At 45.8% G+C, this 12,510-nt stretch overlaps 1 protein-coding gene across 1 annotated transcript in view; it reads right to left on the minus strand.

Moving 5' to 3' along the window:
- DNAJC11 (DnaJ heat shock protein family (Hsp40) member C11) overlaps window positions 1-12,510 on the minus strand; it is a 69,457-nt gene that overhangs the window by 18,326 nt on the left and 38,621 nt on the right. Inside the window, exons 5-7 of the mRNA XM_039474481.2 lie at window positions 4,675-4,803; window positions 3,566-3,688; window positions 2,278-2,351 (exon numbers count right to left, since the gene is read on the minus strand). Of these exons, the coding sequence (XP_039330415.1) occupies window positions 2,278-2,351; window positions 3,566-3,688; window positions 4,675-4,803 (326 nt within the window). The remainder of the gene's footprint in view (window positions 1-2,277; window positions 2,352-3,565; window positions 3,689-4,674; window positions 4,804-12,510) is intronic.

A 12,510-nucleotide genomic window follows, 5' to 3' on the forward strand; every position in this document is an offset into this window, starting at 1 on the left:
AAGATGCATGTCTCACTGAAGTGTATAATAACTTTCTTTCTTTCCTTTTTTTTTTTGAGACAGTTTTGCTCTGTTGCTCAGGCTGGAGTGCAGTGGTGTGATCTTGGCTCACTGCACCCTCCGCCTCCTGGGTTCAAGTGATCCTCCCACCTCAGCTTCCTGAGTAGCTGGGACTACAGGCAAGCACCACCACGCCCGATTAATTTTTGCATTTTTAGTAGATGGGGTTTCACCATGTTGGCCAGGCTGATCTCGAACTCCGGACCTCAGGTGATCCTCCCACCTCCAAAAGTGCTGGGATTAGAGACACGAGCCACTGTGCCCAGCCTAGAGTCCATGTTTGATAAGAAAGTTAATTCACGGGCCGGGCGCGGTGGCTCAAGCCTGTAATCCCAGCACTTTGGGAGGCCGAGGCGGGTGGATCACAAGGTCAACAGATGGAGACCATCCTGGTCAACGTGGTGAAACCCCGTCTCTACTAAAAATACAAAAAAAATTAGCTGGGCATGGTGGCGCGTGCCTGTAATCCCAGCTACCCAGGAGGCTGAGGCAGAAGAATTGCCTGAACCCGGGAGGCGGAGGTTGCGGTGAGCCGAGATCACGCCATTGCACTCCAGCCTGGGTAACAAGAGCAAAAAACTCTGTCTCAAAAAAAAAAAAAAAAAAAAAAAAAAAAAAGAAAGTTAATTCACACCACTGTGCCTGGCTGGAGCTGTAATAACTTTCTTATCAAACATGTATCTCAGGCTGGGTGCAGTGGCTCATGCCTGTAATGCCAGCACTTTGGGAGGCCAAGGTGGGAGGATCACCTGAGGTCAGGAGTTAGAGACCAGACTGGCTGACAAGGTGAAACACCATCTCTACAAAAATTAAGTCAGGTGTGGTGGTGCACACCTGTAGTCCCAGCTACTCGGGAGGATCACTTGAGCCTGGGAAGTTGAGGCTGCAGTTGAGGAGCCAAGACTGCACCACTACACTCCAGCCTAGACAGAGTGACAGAGTGAGAACCTGTCTCAAACCAAAAAAACAAAACAAAACAGGTACTCGAGGCTTGTGAAGTGGCTCATGCCTCTAATCTCAGTGCTTTGGGAGGCCAAGGTGGAGGCCTGCTGGAGACCAGAAGCTGGAGACCAGCCTAGGCGATACAGGCAGACCTTATCTCTAAACAAAACTAAAAAATGAGCCAGGCATGTTGGCATGTGCCTGTAGTCCTAGTTTTCCGGGAGGCTGAGGGAGGAGGACTGCTTGAGCCCAGGAGTTCAAGGCTGCAGTGAGCTATGATTGGGCTATTGCACTCTAGCCTGGGCAACAGAATGAAAATCTCGTCTCTAAGAGTGAAATGCAATACAATAAAATAAAATAGGCTAGACGCGGTTGCTCACGCCTCTAATGTCAGCACTTTGCGAGGCCGACGCAGGTGGATCACCTGAGATCAGGAGTTTGAGACTAGCCTGGCCAACATGATGAAACCCTGTCTACTAAAAGTACAATAGCTGGATGTGGTGCCACGGACCTGTAGTCCCAGCCACTCGGGAGGCTGAGAAAGGAGAATCACTCGATCCCAGGAGGCAGAGGCTGCAGCGAGCCAAGATCGCGCCACTGTACACAGCACGGGCGAGACAGAATGAAACTCCGCCTCATAAATAAAATAAAATGAAATAAACTTCGTGTGCTCCATTCTAGGACTCCTTTAGCTACATCTTCCCCCAGAGGAAAGAGGTGTTATTCACCCTCCAGCAAGTCTTTTATCTGAGCTCATACAGACAACACTGCCCCCACTGTATGGGAAATAAAGACACTGCTCTTGCTCTAAAGAGACAGGGATACACTGTTCTAGGAGTGTGACATCACAGCAGCAGCAGAGATGACAGGAGGCAGAGGCTGGCTGGGACTACATCTCTGGCATATGTCAGTCAACCTGATGACGAAGCAGTCTGCCATTCTCTGGGACAAATGATCCAAAAGTCTGTTCACTGACCAACTCCCCCTGAAGGCGCTCTTTTCCCATGGCCTCGTGGCACAGGTGAGGGAGGTGTGAGGCCTGGAGGGTGCAGCCTGGGCCAGGACTGGGACAAGGGTCCGGCCCCCACAACCCAGCCTCTTCCCACCTGCACACTGCCTGGGATTCACACCAGTGCTGCACTTGCCCTTGATGTACACAGTGACCTTGAAGGACAGACAAAATAGTGGCAAAGACTGTGATAAAAAGAACAGGCAGTTCTAGTCTCCTAAGCCCACGAAGACCACCAAAGAGGAGCTGCTATCTTTCATATTTACCATCTCGGTGTGAGATTACGGAACAGCTTGAGACCAAATAAAGGTCCCTGTAGGTCTCCGGCTCCAAATTCCAACTGTTTAAAAAGGAAAAAGAGAAGAGAAGGCATTAATGGTGTTTTACCTCACAGCAGCAACCCAGGCTCAGGAATGTACCTCTGGGTATAATTCCTTCATTCAATTCACCATCATGCCAGGGCTCTAAAAGATGGGGGCGGAAGATTGTTAATGTCTCATCTTAACCTCTGCCAAATGGAAATGTCTGCTGCCACAGATCCAAAGGAGACCCAGGTTTCAATGGGTCTCTCCAAAGAAAAAGCTGCTCACCTCTGATCCTTGCCTCCCAGGCTGAGGTCAGAAGAGACCAACTGGCTCCCCATAACCCTCCAGGTGCAGTGCCCTCACCTGCAGAGCACCCTCTGCGGTCAGGTGTGCCCCCCCCACCGCCCCAACATGCACTGCCAATTCCTTTTTATTTTCTTCCTGCGCCAAATGTCTCCCAGATGACCAGGGTGGTCCTCAGGGGCCTGACGTTAAAACCCAGCAGCAGTTCCACACTCGCACAGCCTTGGAAGTCACAGCTGAGCCTGGCTGCTGTGTTTACTAGTCTGGGTGACTTTCAAGCAACTCTTCAATGTTAATTTGATGCAGCTCAATTTGTTCGGCAGAACCGGCGGTTAAATGGCCACCAATCAGTGAACCATTGCGCTGAAGAGAGCACCTGCCTTCTAAATTGTGCAGGGAAAAGTTAGCCCACAGGCTTTTTGCTCAAAGGGAACAAACATGCTGAGTTGCAGGGGCTGGATTTCTGGAAGTTGGCATCTCATAGGAAACCTTGTTTTTCTATCCTATATTTTAAACTGTGAGGCAGACTGACGGACTTCTCAGATATGAGACGTATTTTTCTTTCTTTTTTCTTTGAGACAGAGTTTTGCTCTTGTCCCCCAGGCTGGAGTGCAATGGCACGATCTCAACTCACTGTAATCTCCGCCTCCTGGGTTCATGTGATTCTCCTGCCTCAGCCTCCCAAGTAGCTGGGATGACAGGCAGGTGCCACCACGCCCAGCTAATTTTCCTATTTTTAGTAGAGACGGGTTTTCACCATGTTGGCCAGGCTTATGAGACCTATTTTTCTTTTAGGGCCAGTCAACTTATGGAAGTTTGACACTTGGTACCATGTTGCACAATAACGGGGCCCCCTGGGTGGCTTTGGGGGTGAACTTTGAGAGTGTAAATGTTCAGAAATAAGGCTTTGCACGGATAACACAACTCAGCCAACAGACATTCTTACCTCTCCCCATCCCTTTGCGGAAGTTACTCGTCTGAGCGCAAAGTTAACGGAACCCCCTCCATTCCCATTCTGGGTTGAGAGGCTTCCAGAGAGGATGGCTGTGTCTGTCGCTGTCAAGGGTGCCTAAAAATGATATTTGCTGGTAATAAATGAATCAAAACAACAGGAAGTGCCAATGGCAGCAGCCTAAAGAACAACACTGTGAGCCCAAGGCCAAAGGTGCAGATGACTCCACTGTTCAAAGTACATATGGATGCAGAATTATCGCAGCAGCTCTACTTTTCTTTCGCTTTGTTATTTGGTCTGCGTGTGACCGTGAGGATCATATGTTTTGCAGAAGCTTTAATGGGCAAATCTCACCACTCCAGGGGAAACACGGGGCTGCACGTCCCAATGGGATCAGACTGCACAGAGACTTCACCGTGTGCCTTCCCTCTGTGGTATACCTGGGCCTCTCCTGTCCTCGGCCGCCATCAGGGTTCTGGGGGGACTGAAGACCTTCCCATAGCTGTATTCTGTAATAACTGACTTGGGGAGCTTCAAGTGGGGGCAAATTTCCCCAAGTTAGGACTCCACACTGTTGGCTGATGCGTTTGATAATAAATTAATGAGCTGAGGAGACAAAGACCTACTATAAATGCTCAGGAGAATGGCCTGATCTCACCACATCCAAACAGTGGGTAGAATGGTGACACATTTTCGTGTGCCCAGGGCTCAGGATGGGAGCTGCTATAGCCTTACGGCACCTAGCAGAATCCGCCTTAAAACTAAAAGCGGCTGTTAGAACAACCCACGGAGGTCTGCATTCTCTCCCAGAACCCGACGACCCTGGGCCTCTACTTCTCCCTGCCCATTCACACCCTCTGCTGGAAAGGCCCGAGGCCTTGGGAGCCCCGTGCCCCAGCCCATGCTCCTGCGGGCCCACATGCCAGCACAGCAGTAACACGTGGCTGGGACTGAAGCGCTTTCTTTTTTAAGTGGCTAATTGCATCCTTTCATAAATAAAGATGAGAAAAATCCTGGGCAGACTCTCATTCTAGCTGCTTGGTGTGCTGGGCCTCATTAACTCGAGCCCTTGCTGTACTCAGCGAGGTGGTTGTGTGCTTTACCTCAATGGACTGGGATATGTGCATTTTATTAATTTCAATCTGCGGAAAGCCACTGCCGGACACATCTTCATACTCCTCGTCATAGCGATCGAAAAGGTCAGTGGCATCTACTCCAACGCTGATGGTTCCCTGGGGCAGAAAAATAAGCCGTCAGCAGAAGGGGTGGTATTTGTGGAATGAAAGACAATACTACAGTTAAACAGCCAGCTTGCTTGAACTGAACAAGTCATCCGACTTTAGGGTTCACTGGGTTTAGGTAGGACACTCCACCAGGAAGCCCACAAAGCATGAATGTCACAGTCCGAACAAAACAACCACAGAGCACCACAGACGTCCGGAGCTAGAAAACATCATTTGACAGGGAAAGCCGGTCTGCATGTCTGCAGAGCAATGACACACCAAACACGAAGGTGCTAGTCAGAGAAGTAACAGCTCCATGGTTTGATTTTCAGAGACCAAACAGGACCCAGAAATGCATAAAACCACCTAGAAATTAGCTGCATGGATTAAACACTTTTTTGTAAACACCCTTCTAACACAAAATTACCCTACCACTCTTTAAATAAAAATGTCTTCAAAGATGAAGCAGCACAAATTATGAACAAATGGAAGACTTAAAAATTAATTCACCTTCTCAAATTAACTTGAGAACTAAGTTATGAGAAACAGAACACTGTGTTCGCTCAAGGAATTCTAAGCTAAAATTTTGCTGATAAAAATGCTTGTCACTCAGAAAATCAATGTTTATTATTCTTTTATAGTCACAACTTTAAAAATGGACATGTATCTTAATCCAGTGTATAAAACCACGGCCACACACATTTTTTAAATGAAACTTTTTGCAGCCCATTAAAAAAAAATCAATTGAGGCTTAATTTATGTATTACAGTATAAACTGCACCCATCTGAAGTACACAATTCCACGAGTTTTTGACATGTATAGGCTGGTGAAACTACCTGGTGATTTCTATTACCCCATAAATAGCTTGAGAGTGTTTTAAGTGGAAAGGTACCTCTGAGAAGGGGGTGTGGGAACAAAGAATCAAATGAGGATGGCCCTTGTGGACACCCAGTGGAGGGGCGAGGAGGCCTTAGGGCTAGAGCAGAGGGGGCAATGGCAGATGAGTTCAGACGCGGTGATGTGTGGGTGGTCTCTAGAGTGTCACAGGTGGGGTTTAACCTGTTGTTCCTGTGGGTTTAGCTATTCGCCCAGCTTTTTCACTTTTACGCCAGAGTCGGTTTTGCAGATGGACCCTCACTTGTACTTCTAGCATCTGCAATGGACTTATCTCATGTGTGAGGCGCACAGTGGCTTTAGGAGATGACCAGTGAGAGCCCACCACTCTTCTCCCGTTTCTTTGCAGATGAACTGCAGGAGGCAGCTCCCTTTCTAGGATGGACGTGTGTGCGCGCGCTGACAGTGGTGAAGTGCAGCTCACTCCTGGCCTTGGTAGCGGGGAAGTATCAGATGCTGCTGCGTGGCATAGCTGGTGGTGGCCAAAGCCTTGGCCTGTGGGATGGCTGAAGCTGTCAAGCCCATGGTCAGCCACATCCCTAGGAAACTCCAAATATATATGAAAATGAGTGGGGAACACAGGTGGCCTGTGCTGCGGAGCCTGTCAGAGAGCACCCTGAGCGTCCTGCCAGTGTTTCTGTGCCTGTTGAATGATACCCGTGAGGCTTTGCACATGGTTTCTGTGAAGAGCCAGAGTGAAGACTTTTGGTGCCGTGGGCCATGCCGTCTGCTGTCGCAATTCGCCTCTGCTACTGAAGTGGGAAAGCAGCCAGGTAACAGTAAATGACTGAGTTTGGTTATGTTCCAAGAAACCACTGTTCATGAACCTGGAAATCTGAATTTCATGTAACCTGTGTATGTTGCAAAACAGAATTATTTTGGTTTTTCTTGACCATTAAAAAATGTAAAAACCATTCTTAGCTCACAGGCCATACAAAAAACAGGCAGCGGCTTGAAAATGGCAATGACTGATTTAAACCTACAAGTTTTTGCTGCTGTTTGGCAACTTTCTTTTTCAATAAACTCTTCAGGCAGAGATGACACTGAGTATTAAATTTCCATTTTCCCAGAGAGCTGATGAACTTCTAAGTTGTATAAAATGTTTTTCCACACTGACCATCCAAAGAGCTAACTCTCAGCACGTGAAAATCAAGTCTCAGATCTGCTGAAGCAGCACTGGCATCAACGGTCAGTCACTGCTCTAAGACTGCGCCTGAAAGTGGGCTGTGGCAGCAGGTGTATTTGCAAATAACTCTGTGAAAAGCATTTTTCATTTAGATCAAATGGTAGTTTCTCTACATTAATTTCACTCACATTTCCATTCCAAGTCTGCAATGCATAAATGAAAGATAAAGCAACAGCTGCTTCTGTGTTGGTTGCCCTATTAGCCCAACTTCCCAACTGCTAATGATGCTAGCTTTCTTTCTTTTTTTTTTGAGACAGAGTCTCGCTCTGTCGCCAGGCTGGAGTGCAGTGGTGCAGTCTCGGCTCACTGCAGCCTCCACCTTCTGGGTTCAATCGATTCTCCTGCCTCAGCCTCCCCAGTAGCTGGGCCTATACATGTGAGCCACCACGCCCAGCTAATTTTTGTAATTTTAGTAGAGATGGGATTTCACCATGTTAGCCACAGTGGTCTCAATCTCTTGACCTCGTGATCTGCCTGCCTCGGCCTCCCAAAGTGCTGGGATTATAGGCATGAGCCACCATGCCTAGCTGATGCTAGCTTTCTATCAGATACTTCAATCTGAAAATGTATTAACCCTAATAATTACTTGATTTCTGTTAAGGGTGAAAACACTTGACATTATAAATGCTACTATAAACTCAATTAAAAAGTTCCACATTGAAGGTAAACGTGTTTGTTTTTGCGGTGACATTCAAATGCCAACTTTAAGGCAGTATAGTGTTATGGTAAAAAATATTCTTATTAAATCAAGAAACCCATGGAGCAGAAACATCCTTAGAATTAGCTGTAGTGATACAGATAAAGTATAATTGTGTCAAAACAAGCTGTGATACTCTACCCATGGAAAATAAAGTTGTAGTTGTCAAAATTTACAAATTTTTTATATTCACAGAGTAACAGCACAAACACATCTCTGTGATGACAATGATTCTGAATAATAAAAAAAATCTGCATGGCATTACATGAACAATTGTATATTCATGGCCAGGTGCAGTGGCTCACACGTATAATCTCAACACTTTGAGAGGCTGAGGCAGGTGGATCGCCTGAGGTCAGAAGTTTGAGACCAGCCTGGCTAACACAGTAAAACTCTGTCGCTACTAAAAATACAAAAATTAGCTGGGCATGCATGCCTGTAATCCCAGCTACTCCGGAGGCTGAGGCAAGAGAATTCCTTGAACCCGAGAGGTGGAGGTTACAATGAACTGAGATTGTGCCAGTGCATTCCAGCCTGGGTGACAGAGCAAGACTCTGTCTCAAAAACAACAGGCTGGACGTGGTGGCTCATGCCTGTAATCTCAGCACTTTGGGAGGCCAAGGCAGGTGGATCATGAGGTCAGGAGTTCCAGACAAGCCTAACCAACATGGTGAAACCCCATCTCTACTAAAGATACAAAAATTAGCCAGGCGTGGTGGTGCGTGCCTGTAAACCCAGTGACTCAGGAGGCTGAGGCAGAAGAATCGCTTGAACCTGGAAGGCAGAGGTTGCAGTGAGCTGTGTTTTCACCATTACACTCCAGCCTGGGTGACAGAGAGGAACTCCATCTCAAAAAACAGCACCAACAAAATTGTATATTTATTTGGAATGCTGAAACCTTTGTAGAACTTTTTTTTTTTAAAAAACAGACTAAAAATATCTTAGAAATTATAATCACTGGGCCAGGTGCAGAAGCTCATGCCTGTAATTCCAGCACTTTGGGAGACTGAGGCAGGTGGGTCACCTGAGGTCAGGAGTTCGAGGCCAGCTTGGCCAACATGGTGAAACCTTGTCTCTACTAAAAATCAGCCGGGCATGGTGGCATGTAATCCCAGCTATTCGGGAGGCTGAGGCAGGAGAATCACTTGAACCCGGAAGGAAGAGGTTGCAATGAGCCAAGATCGCACCACTGCACTCCAGCGTGGGCAACAAAAGCAAAACTCTGTCTTAAAAATAAATAAATAAAATTATAATCCTTGAAAAGAAAGCTTGTAAGCAAAAATACTCTAAAACTAATCTTTCTACGAAGAAAAAAAGCCACAGAAAATAAATAAGAGCTCAAATGGTTTATCATACATAATTCTGAAATTCCATAATGGCATTTTGGAGTATCTTTATTTTGGGTAGGAATCTTTTGGTGGAGCTGTCATGTTTAATTGGGTAAATTTATATTCTGTCCTAGAAGGAAATTGAATTGAAAAGGTCTACAGTTTTGTAGCATTTAAATTTGATGAGACATTAAAAAAATCATAAATAAAGATGATTTATAAAAATGTGTCAAAGAAAACTATTCTGAATGAAGTTAAAAAGACAATACCTGTCAAAATATGTGGGCCAAGATATTTTTATGTTCTAATATGAAAAAAATAAGAATTGAGAGAGTATTTTCTTTTTTTTTTTGGAGACAAAGTCTTGCTCTGTCACACAGGCTGGAGTACAGTGGCACTATCTTGGCTCACTGCAACCTCCACCCCTGGGTTCAAGTGATTCTCCCTGCCTCAGCCTCTCAAGTAGCTGAGATTACAGGTGCACACCACCACGCCTGGCTAATTTTTGTATTTTTAGTAAAGACAAGGTTTCACCATGTTGGCCGGGCTGGTCTCGAACTCCTAGACTCAAGTGATCCACCCACCTCGGCCTCCCAAAGTGTGGAGATTATAGGCGTGAGCCACTGCACCAGGCCTGAGAGAGTATTTTCTAAATTGAAAATATGATATGCATTTGGTTCAATTCATTCACTTCAGAGAACAGTAAAAAAAAAGAAGAAAATATGATATGCAGAGAATAATCAATTAAATGTGTCAATACATTTGGCTGGGTGCTGTGGCTCACACCTGCAATCCCAGCACTTTGGGGAGGCTGAGGTGGAGGGATTGCTTGGGCCCAGAAGTTCGAGACGTGCCTGGGCAACATGGCGAGACTGTTTCTACAAAAAAATTTTAAAAATAAAAGTTTAGCTGGGAGTGGTGGTATACACCTGTGGCCCTAGTCTCCTGGCAGACCGAGGTGGGAGGATTTCTTGAGCCCGGGAGGTCCACGTTGCAGTGAGCCGTGATTGTGTCACTGTACTTTCGCCTGGGTGATAGATAGCATGAGACCCTGTCTCAAAACAAATAAAGTAAAATAAAATTTGCTAAATATAAATGCAACTTTCATAAAGATGGTAGGCAATGTTATGAAAGACAAAGGCTGGAAATACACTCTTCACAAAATAGTGTGACACAATGCGGAAGTTAGATTAAAGGTCTCCAGAGGAGCCATGCCTGCAGGTACTCACGTCCTGGTACACAGCCCTCTCCTTGATCCTGAACCAGCTCTCAGACTTGCTTTTGTCTAACAGAATGCATGGGTGTGATGGTGCTGACTTCAAGGCTCACAAGAAGCCTTGCAGCGTGGCCCAGGTCTCTAAAATGCACTATCTGAGGGACACTAGGTAGTACATATCAGGTCCGACTACCCAGAGACTGCTGTTGGCAAGGAAGCCCAAGCTAGCCCGAGGAGAGGTGCCTGGACAGACAGCGACGCCAGCCACCCCTGCTGAGGTGCACGAGACAGGGATGCAGAAGTCACTGCTGACATGCGGACCAGACCCAGCTGCCATCTGCCTGCAACCCCTGTGGGCACCGTTCTGTCACAGTTAAGTCCCAGCCAATCCACAGAACTGTGAGAGAGTATCGAAGTGTTGTTGGAAACCACCAAGTTTTGAAATGGTTATACAGCAGTACATAATCAGAACACCGATATTAGAGACAGGCAGGGTTGGTGAACAGACTGATTCCTACTCTTAATGTTCACATAATCAATATAATTTAAAAATTTTGTTTATACATAGGTGCATGTTTTCTTTCTTTCTTTTTTTTTTTTGAGACAGAGTTTTTGCTCTTGTTACCCAGGCTGGAGTGCAATGGCGCCATCTCGGCTCACTGCAACTTCCGCCTCCTGGGTTCAAGCAATTCTCCTGCCTCAGCCTCCTGCATAGCTGGGATTACAGGCACGTGCCACCATGCCCAGCTAATTTTTTAGATTTTTAGTAGAGACGGGGTTTCACCATGCTGACCAGGATGGTCTCGATCTGTCGACCTCGTGATCCACCCACCGCGGCCTCCCAAAGTGCTGGGATTACAGGCTTGAGCTGCCGTGCCCAGCCATAGGTGCATGTTTTCTTAAGAAAATTTTATTTTTACTTTTGAAGAGACAGGGTCTTGCCCAAGTTATAGTACAGTGACACAAACACAGCTCACTGCAGATTCAAACTCCTGGGCTCAAGTGATCCTCCTCCCTCAGCCTCCCAAGTAGTTGGGACTTAAAGGCGCACACCACCACCCTTGGCTAAGTTTTGTATTTTTTGTAGAGATGGAGTCTCACTATGTTGCTCAGGCTGATCTCCCAACTCTGGGCTCAAGCAATCCTCCTGCTTCAGCCTCCCAAAATGCTGGGATCACAGGTGTGAGCCATTGCGCCTGTCCTAATATTCTATTTTTCAACTACCTTTTGAATAAACTATTTATAGTTTCTGATATAATGAAACCAATGTTCCTTAAAAAATACTTCAAACAATGATATAATTGAAATAATTATTTTATTTTTTTTAGAGATAGGGTCTTTGCTGTCCAGGCTGGAGTGCAGTGGCTTGATCATAGCTCACTGTTGCCCCGAGCTCTCGGACTCAAGGGATATCCCTGCCTCAGCTTCCTGAATAGCTGGGATTATAGATGCGTGCCACTGTGTTTGGCTAATTTTTTTTTAAGCTTTTTTTTTTTTTTTTTTTTTTTTTAAATAGAGTTTCGCTCTTGTTGCTCTGCCTGTAAGACTCAGTGTTTTGTTTTTTGTTTTTCTTTTCAGATGGAGTTTCGCTCTTGTTGCCCAGGCTGGAGTGCAGTGGCGAGATAACAGCTTGTTGCAACTTCTGCCTCCTGGGTTCAAGCAATTCTCCAGCCTCAGCCTCCCAAGTAGCTGAGACTATAGGAGCATATCACCAAGCCCAGCTAATTTTTGTATTTTTAGTAGAGACGGGGTTTTGCCATGTTGGCCAGTCTGGTCTTGAACTCCTGACCTCAGGTGATCTGCCTTGCTTTGGACTCCCAAAGTGCTGGGATTACAGATGTGAGCCACATCCCCGGTTCTAATATATAATTTATATACTGCATTTATTGCAGATTCTCTGTCCCTCAGCTAGATCATTAAGCTTCAAAAAGGGATTAGGCAGTTTTATTTTCTGCTGAATGTCCTAAAGTACCTGGCACATTACAGGCACCCAAATTAAATTACTCTGTGAATAAACCAATCATTTTTACCCACTCCCAGCCCACAAAATTGCTAATATTAAATCAAGTCAATGAAAGATAACCATTTTCCCTGTTTTCCTCTTTTCTTAGCTAGCACATTTCTCCCTGTTAAATCTTATTTTGTAGTTTAATCCCTTCATTCTTGCTCACTGGGCTCTTTTAGAACCTTCTGCTTGGGTCAACTGTGAATGTGATAATCATGTCTTCACTGATATCACTCAGAAATTCTGAGCAGGAGTTACAGCCTTTCTCCCACAATGAGAAACTTCTTACCAGGTAGGAAATGATGCATTTGTACTCGCTGAGTAGAATCAGATGCTTATTCAGCCAGGAATGTACCATTCTAAATTCTTTAAAAATTTTTATAAATTTA

The sequence above is a fragment of the Saimiri boliviensis genome, chromosome 11 (assembly GCF_048565385.1).
Source record: "Saimiri boliviensis isolate mSaiBol1 chromosome 11, mSaiBol1.pri, whole genome shotgun sequence".
Lineage (NCBI taxonomy): Eukaryota > Metazoa > Chordata > Mammalia > Primates > Cebidae > Saimiri > Saimiri boliviensis.